General features: G+C 44.9%; 1 protein-coding gene across 1 annotated transcript; it reads right to left on the bottom strand.

Annotated features, from left to right (window-relative positions):
• Nucleotides 1-14,798: 14,798 nt before the first annotated feature.
• Nucleotides 14,799-15,995, bottom strand: LOC146574315 (G protein-coupled receptor 84-like). The gene has a single exon (XM_085275472.1). It carries the CDS (start codon nucleotides 15,993-15,995, stop codon nucleotides 14,799-14,801), a length of 1,197 nt encoding a protein of 398 aa, XP_085131598.1.
• Nucleotides 15,996-16,679: the final 684 nt, after the last annotated feature.

The following is a 16,679-nucleotide window of genomic DNA, read 5'->3' as shown; positions in this document are numbered from 1 at the left end:
CTCTGTGTTGCTTAAGTACCTGTTACACTGTGAAGTGATTTGAAGCAGGGAATTTCCACTGTCTAAATTTGGGAAGCAAGATTGAGTGTATTTTTCCATTTTCCTAATTTCTGATGTAATAATTAGATGTCCAAAAAAATTTCTCATCTATCTATGAGTTATGTGTGCATGGCATGAAATATTTTGATCATTATCACAGTATTTGCACAGTACTTCAATCAAAAGGTACTGCATTATTTTATGGATTACATTTTTATGCACAGCTGTCTGCTTTTAGAAGACCGACGTGGAGTTTAATGATCAGGTGAGTCGCTCCCTTGTCATTTCATGACAACTGAAACAGACAAAAGATGCTAAGAACCAAAAACAGGCAGCAAATGATGGTGACTTCAGTAAAGGCATGACAGAGCAACTCAAGGGACGAAACAGCATTTGATACAAGTAATGAAAATGGAATCCCTTGAAAAATGTATAACAATCTAAGTCCTAAATAGTCCAGTCCAATCTGAAGTATTTAAATTAATTTTCTACTTTGCTTTGGACAGGAAACACTGTCCAAAGCTGCATACTGACAAATGCATCTCCTTTGCATCTGCAGGTTAGTAACAGACAGATAAAAGTGTTACCGCCAAACCACAAATTTGTCCCTTTATAGTTTCCTGTTTCTGTAAATAGAGACCATTTTATGAGGTCTCAAATGCAACATACACACAGAGCAGTAAGCAGTGAGTCACGAGAAAATGCAGAACAACTACTGAAATTGTCTGTGACGTCTTTTCTTGTCTCTTTGAGTACAGAATTGCAACAAAGTTGTGGGGGGGGGGGGGGAGTTGTGGCAGTTAATAAAGAGGATGTTTTTAACATATATGACATGTATTATTAAGCAAATCCTGTTCTTAAGTAAGACTTTTCCACTGTGTGGCAGTAAAAGGACAAAAGGACAAAAAGGAGAGTTTCTGAATATTGTTTCCACTGTGCACCACAGAGGGTTCCCGAAAGCTTGTGTTTATTTCACATGAAACATGGTTTTGACTTGGCAGTATGAAAATTAAGTCTGACACCTTTCAATACGATGTCCTGGAGACAGTTTTTCTATTCACCTCCGATCTCTGACAGAAGCGGTGGAACAGCTGTAACTATGCTGTTTCTCTGACTTTTTTTAAAAACGGGATTTCTATTGAAAGATTTTTTCAGATTATTTATTGTCTCTAATTGTATCTTTTTAACTGGCTGTTATGCCAGGTAATGCTCTTGTTTATTTTATGCTTTTTGTGTGCAGCACTTTGTGACTGTTTGTCTGTGGAAAATGCTTAATAAATTAACTTTACTTACTTATTATAATACTAACAAACATTAATTGTCTAAAGTCCTTAACAGCAATGTTACAAAGTGCATAATGAAACACTGGGGGCTTTGTCTGTGAAGGTTCTCAGTCATCCAGGTCATCGTAGTCAAGGAGCTTGCAAAGAAAAGCGTCTGGACTTCTTCTTTTTTTTTTTTTTGGCCTGTCCCGTTTGGCTCTTTTGCCATCAGAATTGTTGTCTAAAGGCAAAGAAAGATGCCCAACGGATTTACTTTACCAAATTGACCATCCCAGCCTTGCCGTAATGGTCCATTTGATTCACCTTTTATTGTTCATTTTATTTTCACTTACTGAATACGGGACAGACTTGACTGGGGGAAAGAAGGGGAGAGAGAAAGAGGGAAAGAGAAACAGCTGAGAAGAGGGACGGGGGAGAAGGGCAAAAAACAAAAACCAACAGAATGAGCAGGAAAAAAAAAAGAAAAAGAAAAAAAATGCATATATCAATCACCTGGATCACCTGCTGAGAAAGAAAAAAGAAAACAAGCAGAAGAGAACAAGAGTAATAGAATAAACAACATCACAATGATATATGTATCCGAGGTTCGACTAACGGACGAACTCTCCTTTCCAGCACCCTGGCATAGACTTTCCCAGGGAGGCTGAGGAGTGTGATTCCCCTGTAGTTGGAACACACCCTCCGGTCCCCCTTCTTAAAGATGGGGACCACCACCCCGGTCTGCCAGTCCACAGGTACTGCCCCTGATCTCCACGCAACATTGCAGAGGCGTGTCAACCAGGACAGCCCTACAACGTCCAGAGCCTTCAGGAACTCGGGGCGGACCTCATCAACACCAGGGGCTCTGCCACCAAAGAGTGACCTCAGTGACCTCGCCCCCGGAAATTGGCGGGTCATTCCCCTCATCCCCAGACTCTGCTTCCTCCTCGGAAGACGTGTCAGTGGGATTAAGGAGGTCCTCGAAGTATTCCTTCCACCGCCTGACAATTTTCTCAGTCGACGTCAGCAGCGCTCCGCCAGCACTTCAGTATATGAATGCGGTTTTCGTCCTGGTCGCGGAACACTGGACCAGCTCTTTATCCTCTCCAGGATACTTGAGGATGCATGGGAGTTTGCCCAACCAGTCTACATGTGTTTTGTGGACTTGGAGAAGGCATTCGACCGTGTCCCTCGGGGTGTCCTGTGGGAGGTATTGCGGGAATATGGGGTGTCTGGCCCATTGCTACGGGCCATTCGATCCCTATACAACCGTTGCAGGAGCTTGGTTCGCATTGCCGGCAATAAGTTGGACTCGTTCCCGGTGGGTGATGGGCTCCGCCAGGGCTGCCCTTTGTCTCCGGTTCTGTTCATAATTTTTATGGACAGAATTTCTAGGCGCAGCCAAGTGGCGGAGGGCTTTCGCTTTGGTGGCCTCAGAATCTCATCTCTGATTTTTGCAGATGATGTGGTTCTGTTGGCTTCATCGGGTGAAGGCTTCCAGCTCGCACTGGAACGGTTCGCAGCCGAGTGTGAAGCAGCGGGAATGAGGATCAGCACCTCCAAATCTGAGGCCATGGTTCTCACCCGGAAAAGGGTGGAGTGCCCACTCCGGGTCGGGGATGAGTTCCTGCCCCAAGTGGAGGAGTTCAAGTATCTCGGGGTCTTGTTCGCGAGTGATGGGAGAAGGGAGCCGGAGATCGACAGACGGATTGGGGCTGCAGCTGCAGTAATGCGGACGCTGCACCGGTCCGTCGTGGTGAAGAGGGAGCTGAGTGTAAAAGCGAAGCTCTCAATTTACCGGTCGATCTACGTCCCTACCCTCACCTATGGCCACGAGCTGTGGGTAGTGACCGAAAGAACGAGATCGCGGATACAAGCGGCAGAAATGAGCTTCCTCCGAAGGGTGGCTGGCCTCTCCCTTAGAGATAGGGTGAGAAGTTCGGCCATCCGGGAGGGGCTCAGAGTAGAGCAGCTGCTGCTCCACATCGAAAGGAGCCAGCTGAGGTGGTTCGGGCATCTGACAAGGATGCCCCCTGGGCGCCTCCTGGGTGAGGTGTTCCAGGCATGTCCCACCGGGAGGAGGGACATGCTGGAGAGATTATATCTCTCGGCTGGCCTGGGAACGCCTTGGTATTCCCCCGGATAAGCTGGAGGAGGTGGCTGGGGAGAGGGAGGTCTGGGCCTCTTTGCTTAGGCTGCTGCCCCCGCGACCCAGCCCCGGATAAAGCGGATGAAGATGGATGGATGGATGGATGGATGGATGGATGGATGGATGGATGGATGGATGGATGGACAATGATATATGGGAATATGACAGTAAATACTAAATATTAAACATTATTGTGCAGCACATAAAATCAACAGAACACAGTGTGCTTTGAGGTAGGAGCCAAAAAGGGTGTAGTTTGTGGGTGTGGTCACCCGTGTGTACACCTGTGAGCATGGACGCGCTTGTTTTTTTTTTTTTAAAGGTTCCTTCATGTAATGATCTGCTAGAGGGTGTGGGGGGGCCACAGCCCCGTCCTCCAGGGCATGAAGCAGGTATGGAGGAGATCAAAACTCCAGACATCCAGAGGCCCCCAGAACACAAGAGACCAAGGAAGACCAACAGAGGGGCAGCCGCGCCACTGTCCCAGAAAGAGCTGAGGAGAGTCCCAGATGAGGGCTCACTCAGCAGCCGCGGAGCAGAAGCCAGGGGGAGTTGCAGTGACGCGCCCGTGAGCTCCGCCGGCAGCCAGCCGTGCCTGAGTGACCGAGCCCCAGGCCGAGAGGCCGGGGACACCCCACCTCCGAAGTGGCCCGAGCGAGCCCCAGGCTCCAGGCCCCGATAAGCGGCCGCCAAGGAGTGAGCCGGTGTGTACCTGGACGCCCATCCCCGGACACAAAGAACCACCAACGCACCGACACCTGAGGGAGTCCGCCACTGGCAGGGGAAGTGGTGGTAGGGAGATAGGCCTCCAAACCTTGGAGGGCCTGAGATGTCCCCAGAGAGGTGGCACCTGACACCCAACCTGACATATAGACACAGACATACAGGCACACACAGATACAAACATCCATTCCCACCCTCATGCTCTCATATACACTTACTCCACACTCAACCAACGTGGGGACAGACATAAAGAGACGCTGTACACACGATCACACTCCCCAAGCGTACTCTACAAACCGGGTCTAGGTACCCTTGCCCCTGGAGGGGGGAACTGCACCCAGAGCCAGGTAGTGTTACCCTTTTCCCTGCGGTGGGGGGGGGGACATCTCCTGGGTCTAGGTGCAGTTTTCCCCACTGGGGGCAAGGGTACCTGAACCTGGGTATAGAGCATGTTTGGGGAGTGTGATTGTGTGTACAGGTCATAATGCTTGACATTTTATATTCATTTAAAAAGTGTTGGTATTAAAAGACAAAAGTCAAAATACAAAAGATTTCAGGGCTGCACAAAGACCCAAGTCAAAGGAGCTTGCAAAGAAAAGCGTCTGGACTTCTTTAAGTTGCTTGAAGACGTTTCACCTCTCATCTGAGAAGCTTCTTCAGTTCTAAGGTCAAATGGTGGGGAGTCCCAGATTTAAACTTAGTGGGAGTATCCACCCGCAGAGGGACAAAAGGACCCCCTGATGATCCTCTAATCGCCTGAGCCAAGGTGTGAAACCGGGTGTGGGTCCCAATCAGCCAGGGTGAGCTAATTTCAAGACTTTGAAAAGGACAAAATCATTGACTGCCTTACATATCACCGCCTTTACCCAGGGGATGCCATACCCTGCATTTACGGACTTCCTAAAATCCACAAAGAAGCTGTCCCACTCAGACCCATAGTCAGTAGCATAAACTCAGCCACTTATAACATTGCTAAACACCTTGCTACCATCCTTGCTCCTCTCATGGGGAACACCCCACACCACATCAAGAACTCCACCGACTTCACTGACAAGGTCCAGAAACTTACCCTGGATCCAGATGAAACCATGATGTCCTTCTATGTAGTCTCTCTTCACTTCCATACCCACCACGGAGACTGTGGAGACTGTCAGAAAACGACTACAAGAAGACAGCTCCTTGGAGGACAGGACCAACTTCACACCCGATCAGATTTGCACACTGTTAGACCTCTGCCTCACCACTACATATTTCAAGTACAACGAAGGCTTTTACAGACAAAAACATGGCTGTGCCATGGGCTCCCCCGTGTCACCTATTGTAGCCAACCTTTACATGGAGGAAGTGGAAAGGAAGGCTCTTGGCTCTTTCAAAGGAAGAGTACCCAGCCACTGGTACAGATATGTAGACGACACCTGGGTCAAAATCAAGACACAAGAAGTGGAATCCTTCACTGCGCACATTAACGCTGTGGATAAAAACATCAAGTTCACCAGGGAAGACACAAAGGACAACTGTTTGCCTTTCCTGGATTGCGCTGTGCACATTGAAGAGAACGGCAACCTCAACAACGAAGTTTACCGGAAGCCCACACACACGGACCAGTACCTCCTCTTTGACTCCCATCACCCTTTGGAACACAAACTTGGAGTAATTAGGACCCTACACCACCGGGCAGAACATGTTCCCTCTAAGCCTGAAGGAAAAAAGAAGGAACACACACATGTAAAGGAAGCACTCAAAACGTGCGGCTATCCTAAATGGGCGTTCTTAAAGTCAGCAAAGAGGCACAGAAAAGAAGACCAGACACCAGAGAGGGAGGATAAGAAGGACAGACGCAACAACATTGTCATCCCCTATGTAGCCGGTGTATCAGAAAAACTCAGGAGAGTTTTCTCCAAGCATGACATCCCAGTGTATTTCAGACCCAGCAACACGCTCAGACAGAAACTGGTTCACCCGAAAGACAAAACTCCAAAACACAGACTTAACAATGTGGTGTATGCTGTACAGTGCAGCGAGGAATGCTCAGACCTCTACATTGGAGAGACCAAACAGCCACTTCACAAGCGCATGGCACAACACAGAAGAGCCACCTCCACAGGACAAGACTCAGCAGTCCATCTGCATCTTAAGGATGAAGGACACTCTTTCGAGGATGCCAATGTTCACATTTTGGACAGAGAGGACAGATGGTTTGAAAGAGGAGTGAAAGAAGCCATCTATGTCCACTGTGAGCGACCATCTTTGAACTAGGGCTGCCACAAACGATTATTTTGATAGTCGACTAGTCACCGATTATTTTTGCGATTAGTCGACTAATCAGATCATCATCCATTGAACGTAAAAGTACAGCTTATTGCACCAGCAGCATCTGCTCTTATATAACTATCATTAGCTTACAGCTTTAAGTGTTTAAGGTCTGTGCTAACTAAAAATAAAGACAAGATGATAGTTAATTGAATTCTAATTAAATGTGCAGATTGTTTCGGTGGAGTTTAATAAACTCAGCCGATTTACTCAGGAACAAATAAAATACTGAAAAAAGCCAAACAATAACATTTTTAAGTTATCTAAGTGACTTGTATATGTTTAACCTGAGTAGGGCGGTGGGTTTGAAAACGATCTGCCGGGAGTCCGGTGCTCTCATGGCCCCCGGCTAGCTATCGAGCTAGTGGGTAACAGACGCCTCCGAAAACGTCGGAGCGCTTTTGAAAATATGTGGTGTCTTGATAAACTGAGCAGATATTTGAGGTTTACACAGCTACATTCTCGCCTGAAAATATGTTAAACGTTTATTTTGTGACCCAGAAAGAATAATAAGAGTAATATTAAAACTAACTAGCTGCCGCCATTGTTGACAACTGCGCTGGGCCGCACTATGAATTCTGGGACACAGTTTCTTCTTCTTCGGGGTTTAACGGCAGCTGGCATCCTTGTACATGCAGTGCTGCCATCTTCTGTTTCAGTCCGTTATTACACTCTTAAATCCTGCTACTTATTCCTGCTTTTGGGATCTTACAAAGCTTCAAATGACGCGTCGACTATTAAATCAGTCGTCGACGATTTTGATAGTCGACGTAATCGTGACTAGTCGACTAATCGTGGCAGCCCTACTTTGAACAGAGGCGGGGGTTTACGACACCAACTGTCTGCCATCTATAATCCAGTTTTGAGTTCCCTCCCCAGACGCCTTAACGCCCACTCACATCCTGGGCCATCTGACCTCGGGAATTCGCATGATAAGGTGGGGCCAGGTTTCACAATGAGCTCACCCGAAACCCTGGCTGATTGGGACCCACACCCAGTTTCACACCTTGGCTCAGGCGATTAGAGGATCATCAGGGGGTCCTTTTGTCCCTCTGTGGGGGGTTACTCCCACTAGGTTTATATCTGGGACTCTCCACCATTTGACCTTAGAACCGAAGAAGCTTCTCGGATGAGAGGTGAAACGTCTTCAAGCAACTTAAAGAAGTCCAGACGCTTTTCTTTGCAAGTTCCTTTGACTGGGGGCTTTGTGCAGCCCTGAAATCTTTTGTATTTTGACTTTTGTCTTTTAATAACAACACTTTTTAAATGAATATAAAATGTCAAGCATTATGACCTGTACACACAATCACACTCCCCAAACATGCTCTATACCCAGGTTCAGGTACCCTTGCCCCCAGTGGGGAAAACTGCACCTAGACCCAGGAGATGTTACCCTTTTCCCTGGGGTGCAGACAAGCAGACCGCACCCGGCGCTGCAGCAGCAGGGAGGCCCAGACCCATCTGGATCGGTGCAGCAGCACCGCCCAGCCCCACAGATCCCGGGGTGGCCCACTCGACCCCACCTCAGAGAAAACTGCAACCATCCCATCATCCAATCATCTCCCAGACTACACAAGACAATAGACACCCAGGTTAAGTTCATTCTCCACCTCTCCTCGCAGTATTTTATTTTTTAATGATCACTCTCCCTTTACAGTGTTTTTGTCATTGCATTGTATTTATCTACAATGTAGATAAATACATTGTAAATACAATGTAGATTCTATGTAGATTCTACATTGTATTTATTTTACACTTCACAGAGTGGTTTTAGAATAGTAGTATCAAATGGAGCATAACAGAATACATTAACTTCTATTGTCTTCTTCATGGCATGCACCCAATGCCAGACATGCATATCTTTGAAAAGCACAACAAAACATGAACAGGGAAGTTACACCAAATGCAGTCAGGAGAAGGGTTCATTTTTCACTTCTGAAATAACATCAGTGACACAGTGCACATATTATTTCCTATGGAATGATGTCAGTGTTATTAAGTTTACAGCAGTAATTTTTTTTAACTAAGTTTCAGTATTTGAGCACAGCCTTGATTTTAGAGGGATATAATAACCTGAGATCTTTTACTGGGGATCATGAGTTTCAGACCGTCCCCTGTAACCATGGTTACTCACTGTCACACGTGCTCCTGTCACACAATTTGAGAGGAGAAAAGCAGCCTGATGTCACTCTGAGCAGCTGCACGATTTACACATTTGTGATCATTTCTTGTGTCTGTCTCATGCCCCGTGTCTGCTGCTACTGCAGCAGCATCCAAAAAAAGAACTAATAAAAAAGAATTCTTGAGTGAAAACAATGTGTAAAGCACACGTGAAATCACATGTTTGGTGTGTTGTGTTGATTGTTTGAAACCTGACCGAAAAAGCATGACTGATTAATAAAACCTTTAGTTTCAAATGAAATTCTATTCATTATTTGATCAGAGTAACGGATGTGCATCTTGACAGTGAGCACTTAGTTCTGTCGCTGTTTTCTGACATTTTCTGCTCTGTGAAAATATTTTTAAGGGTTGCAGGTTCTGTTGACCTAAACCTACTTTGAGTCATACATTTGAACAAGATGGAAGAGACGGAAGCAACCAAATGTTGTTCATTTCAGTTTTGGAGAAGTGCAGAAAAAAACCTCCCTAAGTTTAAAACTAGAATCAAATGAAACCCAGTGTGCCCACCACCTCTCCCAGAAGACTAAGCAAGGTGAAAGTGGGTAAAATTAGGAGCAGAAACCACTACAACGGTCGTTCTCAGACTTAGGGGCAGGCCCCACTGGTGGGTAGGAAAGTACTACATGTGGGGTGTGGACAACAAAGGGAAATATATGAAGTGAAACTAAGTTGTATAAAGACTTTATGATTTTTTTCTTAGGGCAAATACATGTACATGAGCATTAGTGGGTGGGGAGTGGACTCTTTCGGTGTCACAAAAGTCCACTACTCTGCATTTTCTGCGTAGATGTGAAAAGCTTTTACAAACAGTCTGCTAAGTAACACGACTTGTCGCAAAGCTCATCAGCAGAGTTGACAGGTTAACTCTTCTTGAAGATGAACACCAGGGGGAGGTGGAGGCTTCACTAACAGGTGGGAACAGCAGAACTGCTCTCTGAGCATGTCCTAAACCTGTGACAAGAAGACAAGCTAATCCAAATGCCAACCCATGAAATGGGAGACATTGTTTACTGGCTTTGAATGTTCAAATTTTACAACTGCAAGAAATGTTACGTCTCTCATTACTTCAGTGTGAATAAAAGTAAGCTAATACCAAAGTTGTTAAAATGAATTAGGGGACACTAAAACAAAATATAACTGTTTTTTCCACCTTGGAAATATTCCCATCTTTTATTTATTGGAGATTATGTATCGGAATTTCAGGAGCAGGACCACGCCTCCAAACACGCTCCTTCCGGCTGCCATCTAGAGTCACAGCTACGACAGTGCGACTCTAAGAGCCTGTGGAAAGGACTGCGGACTATAACGGACTATAAACGACCAGCTTCTTCAATGATGAATGCCGATGCTTCACTGGCTGATGAGCTGAACACGTTTTATGCTCGCTTCGACGCCGCAGCAATTAAAACAACAAACGGCTGCGCGTGCTCGGAGTGCACCAGTGAAGAAAATGCATTCGTCATCACAGAGCATGCCGTGAGGAACACCTTCAGGAGGGTGAACACCAGGAAGGCAGCAGGACCAGATGCAATCCCTGGCCGGGTCCTTAGAGCCTGCGCTGATCAACTAGCACCGGTGTTCACGGAGATCTTCAACCTCTCCCTGGCCCAAGCTGTGGTTCCCACGTGCTTCAAACGGTCCATTATTGTCCCTGTTCCAAAGAAACAACAGCCCGCTTGCCACAATGACTACCGTCCAGTAGCACTGACTTCAATTGTGATGAAGTGTTTTGAAAGACTGATGAGAGATCACATCACTTCTTCACTTCCTCCCACCATCGACTCACTTCAGTTTGCTTACCGGACTAATCGTTCCACAGACGATGCCATATCTCACCTGCTCCACACATCCCTGAGTCACCTGGACACTGGCAGAGGGAATTATGTTAGGATGCTGTTCGTGGACTACAGTTCAGCATTCAACACAATAATTCCCTCTAAGCTTTTCACCAAGTTGACGGATCTAGGACTCAGCTCATCACTGTGTCAGTGGATCCTCAACTTCCTCACAGACAGACCCCAATCAGTGAGGGTAGGAAAACAAGTCTCCCCCTCCATCTCACTCAGCACTGGAGTGCCTCAGGGCTGTGTTTTAAGCCCCCTGCTGTACTCACTGTACACTTATGACTGTGTAGCCACATCCGACACCACCTCCATTGTCAAGTTTGCTGACGACACTGCTGTTGTGGGCCTGATCTCCGACAACATCGAGACGGCCTACCTGGAGGAGATTAGGAACCTGGAGACCTGGTGCCAGGAGAATAACCTCCTCCTAAACGTCAGCAAGACTAAGGAGCTGATCGTGGACTTCACTACAAAGCAGGCGAGGAATTACAAACCCCTCATCATCAGTGGCACGCCAGTGGAGAGAGTGGACAGTTTCCGATACCTGGGTGTCCACATCACTCAGGACCTGTCATGGTCCTGTCACATCAACACCCTGGTTAAGAAAGCCCGTCAGCGTCTCTTCTTCCTCAGAAGACTTAGAGACTTCCATCTGCCACTGAAGGTGCTCAAGAACTTCTACTCCTGCACCATCGAGAGCGTCCTGACGTCAAACATCTGCACCTGGTTTGGGAACAGCACCAAGCAGGACAGACGAGATCTGCAAAGGGTGGTGCGCTCGGCAGAACGCATCATTCAATCAGAGCTCCCTGACCTGCTGTCCATCTACACCAAGCGGTGCAAGTCCAAAGCTAGGAAGATTATGATGGACCTCTCCCATCCCAACAATGGACTCTTCTCACTGTTGAGGTCTGGGAAGCGCTTCCGCTCCCTTAAGGCCAAAACAGAGAGAATGAGGAGGAGCTTCTTCCCCCAGGCTATTCGGGCCCTGAACCAGGTGTAGGACTGGACTCTCCCAAACACGTCACTATAAGACTGGACTCTCACACACGTCACCACACGCACCACCACACATTTCCTATAATCCTATAATTCCTATAATTTATAATCCTTATCTTTATAATCTCTTCTGCTATTTGCACATTCTTTACTGTAAATTCCTAAGTTAATTTGTAAATTTTTGTAGTAAATTGTAAATATTGTAAAACTTTTCTTCTGTCATTTAATGGTCGGGCATTGTACAGCTACAAGCATTTCACCCCCATGTCATACTGTGTATGGTTGTGTGTGTGTGACAAATAAAATTTGAATTTGAATTTGAATTTGATCTATATAGGTTCCCCTAGTTCTGCAAGCTGATCATTCTCGTTTACACGCCCCACCCTGCCTCCCTCCTTCTTCTCCATTCTTCAGCTTCTTCACTTCTATTCAGTACATGGGGATCTGCCAGGCCCGGGAGCCATCGCCAGTCCCCTTCGAGGCCTTCCCCAAACTGCAGCTCAATTCATGTCAGAGCATTCACTTTTTCCTACTAAAACGCTGTCAAACATAAATGAGGACGTGGGCCCAGCTAGTGAAATGAAATAAAGGATGAGACAGAGATGATATTCTGATTGATGAACGTTTAATAACATTTATCTAATTTTGTAACCTACAAGATGATTTTGAAATTCTGTCCCAAATCATTAAAACGAAAGTTAGAATTCAGTAAAAGGACTAGATGTTTCATTCCCTGACAATGCATAGCTTTAAATGGAGAAAATCTTGGGGGATGGCTGTTATGAGGAAAAGCAGCCCAGAAACTTTACTAGCGGCACACATCGTTGTGTGCCTCAACTTTTGTTCTTTTACCCAAGCTAATCTTCCCTTTTTCCTTGGTTAGGTTTAGAGATTAGAGATCTGATCTAAATTATCATGTTAAAATTTGGGACACATCGTCAGTAGTGAACCTTGGATTCATAGGGTGTTTCGGCCATTATCACTAGACACCCTCATCCAAGGAGGCCCTGCCAGGGTTGATCAGGCCCCAGAGTGTGTCAATGGTTTATGTTAAAATTGTTATTTTTCTTCTTCTTTTTGCTGTTTAGTTTTCTATAGTTTATCCTATCTATTCACTGCACCTGAGAAATACTTGCCTCTTTAACATTTATGGAGCCTCATTTCTTCAAAGGGACAGAAAAGGTGATAGAGAGGAGTAAGACAAGTAAGTAAGATAAGATAGGAGAAAGCAGAGAGAAGATCTGGAAGGGGGGCGCCTGATCTGGCTTCCCACACCTCCTCGCTGGATCGGGCTGTACGCTCTACCTCCCCACTGCCTCCCAGAAAAGGGAAGAAGAGCAGAGGGGAGAAGAGCGGAACATTTTTCTTTCTTATTCTTTCATTGAGGTTTCATGAGGTTAGTTGCACAGTCCCCAGGAGGCCCCGAGACAGCTGTTTCAGTCAATCGGTAAAATTTCTAATGTTATGTTTTACCCTTTTGACGCCCCCTGTTGAGGCAGGCCCACCACGGGTCGATCAATCCTGGGCGTGTGTCTCGCGGTCAGCTGACTGCCTTAGCTGCCCAAGTGATGTCAGCCCTTTTTAGCCATAGCCAGTGACTGGTCCTCTCAGCAGTGTTAGCCAATTCTCTTATAGCTTGCCGTTGTGCCTGTTCTCTGATCCCAATCTCTCTAAGCAGTTTTGCTGTTGTACTGGCAACAAAGCCCCTGCACCCCACTTTCCGCACCTTGATCTTCCAGCCTCTGTCCTCTGCCCTCTGCCTCAGCTGCCAAGTTGGCAAAATACTGATATATGTGCGTTTATAAAGCTTGGCATCAAAGTGAGGAAACTTTACAGCTAAAAACCAATATTTCAGATTTAACTCCAGGCATTGATGGAGCGGAGCGTATGTACATCTATAATGTAGCTTCTCCTTAACAGGTGAGATAATGATAGAAAAAAAAGTGTTTGGGTTTTTTTTTTTTGGGGGGGGGGGGGGGGGGGGGGGGGTCACACCAGAAAGTCACACCAGAGGACATTATGTCACACTAAGGGACAGAAATGGTGCTGATGGCCCAAATATGTGACATATTTATTTATTTAAACGTTGATAGAGAAAGTCATTCTTTGCATCAACAATACTTCAATCAAATGTACTGATTGCAACAAATAAACTTTTACTTATTAAATGAGGCCTAATTTTCGGAAAGAACGTTGACTCTTCGTAGCTCATGCACTCAGTCTCTTGATTACATTCACGTCTTTGAAAAATGCATTTTAATTTTACTTTAAGAAATATGCAAAACATTAATGAATATAACTTTAGTTAAAAATGCACTTTTAGAGCTGTTATTAATTAAACAGTTAACACACTTTCCAGTTTCCTTCAGCCTTCTTTTCATGATATTTCTTTGGAAAATAGTAGACAATAGGTTAATGTCAATGTAATAAATTACCAAAGTGGATCCTAATTTGCTCTCTATCACTTCTTTATAGTCTCTTCTACTCATTTCTCCTTCAGTTCTTTCTTCTCCAAATAAGTTACGCACTCATCACACTTGTGCACTGTTTATAACCGTGGCACTAATAACTTAAGTGTCATTTACACAACGCTTTGTAATTATGTTGAGAAATATACATTTTAAACATAAGGTCAACAAAACTTAATCTGTGTGAGTGTCATGGGATTCACGTGGCCCCTCAGCTACATGACCTTGAATGGGGCCCTTTAGCTAAATATAGCTGTCCAATTGGAATTACCCAACTTAAAATTGTCACACCATTGACAGACATTTCTTAATTTGTTATTTTATTTTTACAAATAATATTACATTTCCAAATTTTTAGAATTATATGTATAGAAAGAAACTATTATCTTTTACTGGAATAATTCTCTGCCTGTTATTATAACAGACAGAGCTATTGAACTATGGCTGAGACAATCACACAACGGGGCGATTGTGAGATTTGGTACAAAGTTTTTAACAATTCAAAATGAAGTCAAGTCCATTTAGAGCAAATTGTTCATTTAAATTTTCAACATTTTATGGCATTTACAATGAGGAAAATTTGAACTACACATATTTTTGTCCTGCAAGACAGTGAAAATGCCCCGTCAAAAACCTTATGTCCGAAATAGAAACAAGATTTCAAAAAAATGCTGTCACCTCCCTAAAATAAAGTTTTAAAAAGTTTTTCCCACCCTGAAGAGAAATTGATGTTGATATTTTTGCTGTTTTGAAATTCTTCCATTGATTTCAGCTCAACATTATTAGCACGTCTCCCATCTTATAATGTCTGCTTTAAGTTTTATCAACGCTGATCTGTGTGACGGATACACAGGTGGGTGAAAGGTTCAGCAGCCTTGGTGAGCAGCATGTGATAGGCCTGTCGAAACCTGCGATTCATGACAGCATAGAGCACGGGGTTGATGCAGCTGTTGAGCCAGGTGAGGTTGGAAAAGAACATGTATAGTACCTGAGGGGCATGGTTCTGTTTGTCGGCTGTGTTCAGCAGCACAAAGGGGACATAGCAGAACACAAAGCACAGAAAAACAGTTAAGCACATCCGTGTTATGTGCTTAATTTCCTTTTCATCCACTGCAATTGTCGAGTGTGATGCCAGCATTGCATTTGTGGGAGTAGGTGGTGCAAGGTCAGCTTCAGATGTGGGCTCAGTTTTTAAGGTCTTAAGTGAACTTTGAGCAGACTGGCAGGACTTTTCACCAGCTGCCTCTATACCCTGAGCAAGTTCTGCCTGGCCGTACGTGTTTGTTATGACAGAATTTACACTACTATCGTCAGTCTCTTGAGCTGGTGTTGGTTTCCTCCTGGATGACTGTTGGCTGAACCTGTAACGGAGGAGCGCTTGTGATGCAACCAGAACATGTTTGTAAATGAGCAGGTAGAATGCACCAACACAGCTCAGGCCAACAAGAAAGCTGAAAACTAGCAAGATGGTGGTGTAAGGACGACCCCGGGTACGATGGAAGCTGCATGTGCACACCTGTGGCACAAACACATAGACAGACCAGAGTGGACCAAAGCTGACCAGGCCGAGTGCCCACGCAAAGATGATGAGTAAAGTAAGACCGTGGTTAGAAAAAACACGGTCAAACACAGCTCTCTTTGCGACCAGGAGATATCTGCCCACTGCTACCAGGCAGAGGGTAATGATGGAGACAGAGTTGGAGAGGAAGAGGAGCAGGCCAAAGACTCTGCACCACAGCTCACTGCTGCGCCACCTGAGGTGTAGATAGGAGTCGACGGAGATGGGCTGCAGGATGGTGCAGTACAAGAGATCAGATGCAGCCAAGTTGACAATGAGCACGTTGAAGCGAGTCCTCAGACGTGGGTCAAAGGCAAAAGCCAGAACAGTCATCAGGTTCCCGACCGTACCCGTGATGGTTACAGCACATCCCAACAGCACAGCAAAGTACCGGTAGATTTCAACAGAAGGACTGTGGCAGGAGAGAAAGTCCTCGGTGTGGTTTGTTTGATTCCTCAGCATTTTGTCAACTAATATAAACAGAAGATAGGAATCAGAATATAAGTAAACAAAATCCTGTTGCCTGCCCTCACCTCAAAGATTTTCAATGTCAGCTAATCCTTGAGGTTTCAGGCAGTGCAGTGAAGTGAACAAATGTAATCATTTGGTTTTTGATGGTTAGTAAAGAAAAATAATTATGAACAATTGTAAACAAAACAGTTCAACTATCTGCAGTGAAACTGTTCTGGCTTTCAAGCAAAGTTCTCAACTAAAACAAAACTTCTGTTTTTGCCAGAGGAAATGACTAGTTACCAGCTTATTCAGGAACAGATGGTTAAATATTGTAATAATACTTTATTTATTATTATTATTAATAATAGGCTATTAAAAGAATATCTCCCTCAACAAAATGCGGTAACAAAATAGACAAAACCAACAATCAGCGTTTACTTTTATTTTAACTTAACAGAAAGTTGATAAACTAATTGAGGTTTAGTTTCATAAGAACTCTAACCTAGGTGATATTTTCAAAATTCAGACTTTCAAACATTTCTAATGAAAAGCGTTTAAATTTTCTCACCGTGAAGTTGATGATGTCCACCTTTCTTTTCATATGATGATTGGGGTTGGGGGTGGGGGGTGTTATTCTCTTTAGTTTTCTTGCCTTCTCATAGTGAGATTTCCTGTTTATGTGCTGCAGGACAC

Source organism: Mchenga conophoros, linkage group LG5, assembly GCF_057382185.1.
Source record: "Mchenga conophoros isolate Kocher_MC1m ecotype Shallow Benthic linkage group LG5, M_conophoros_male_GT1.1, whole genome shotgun sequence".
NCBI classification, from domain to species: Eukaryota; Metazoa; Chordata; class Actinopteri; order Cichliformes; family Cichlidae; genus Mchenga; species Mchenga conophoros.
The sequence above is the reverse complement of the archived record's forward strand: the minus strand, read 5'-3'. Positions and strand labels throughout refer to the sequence as shown.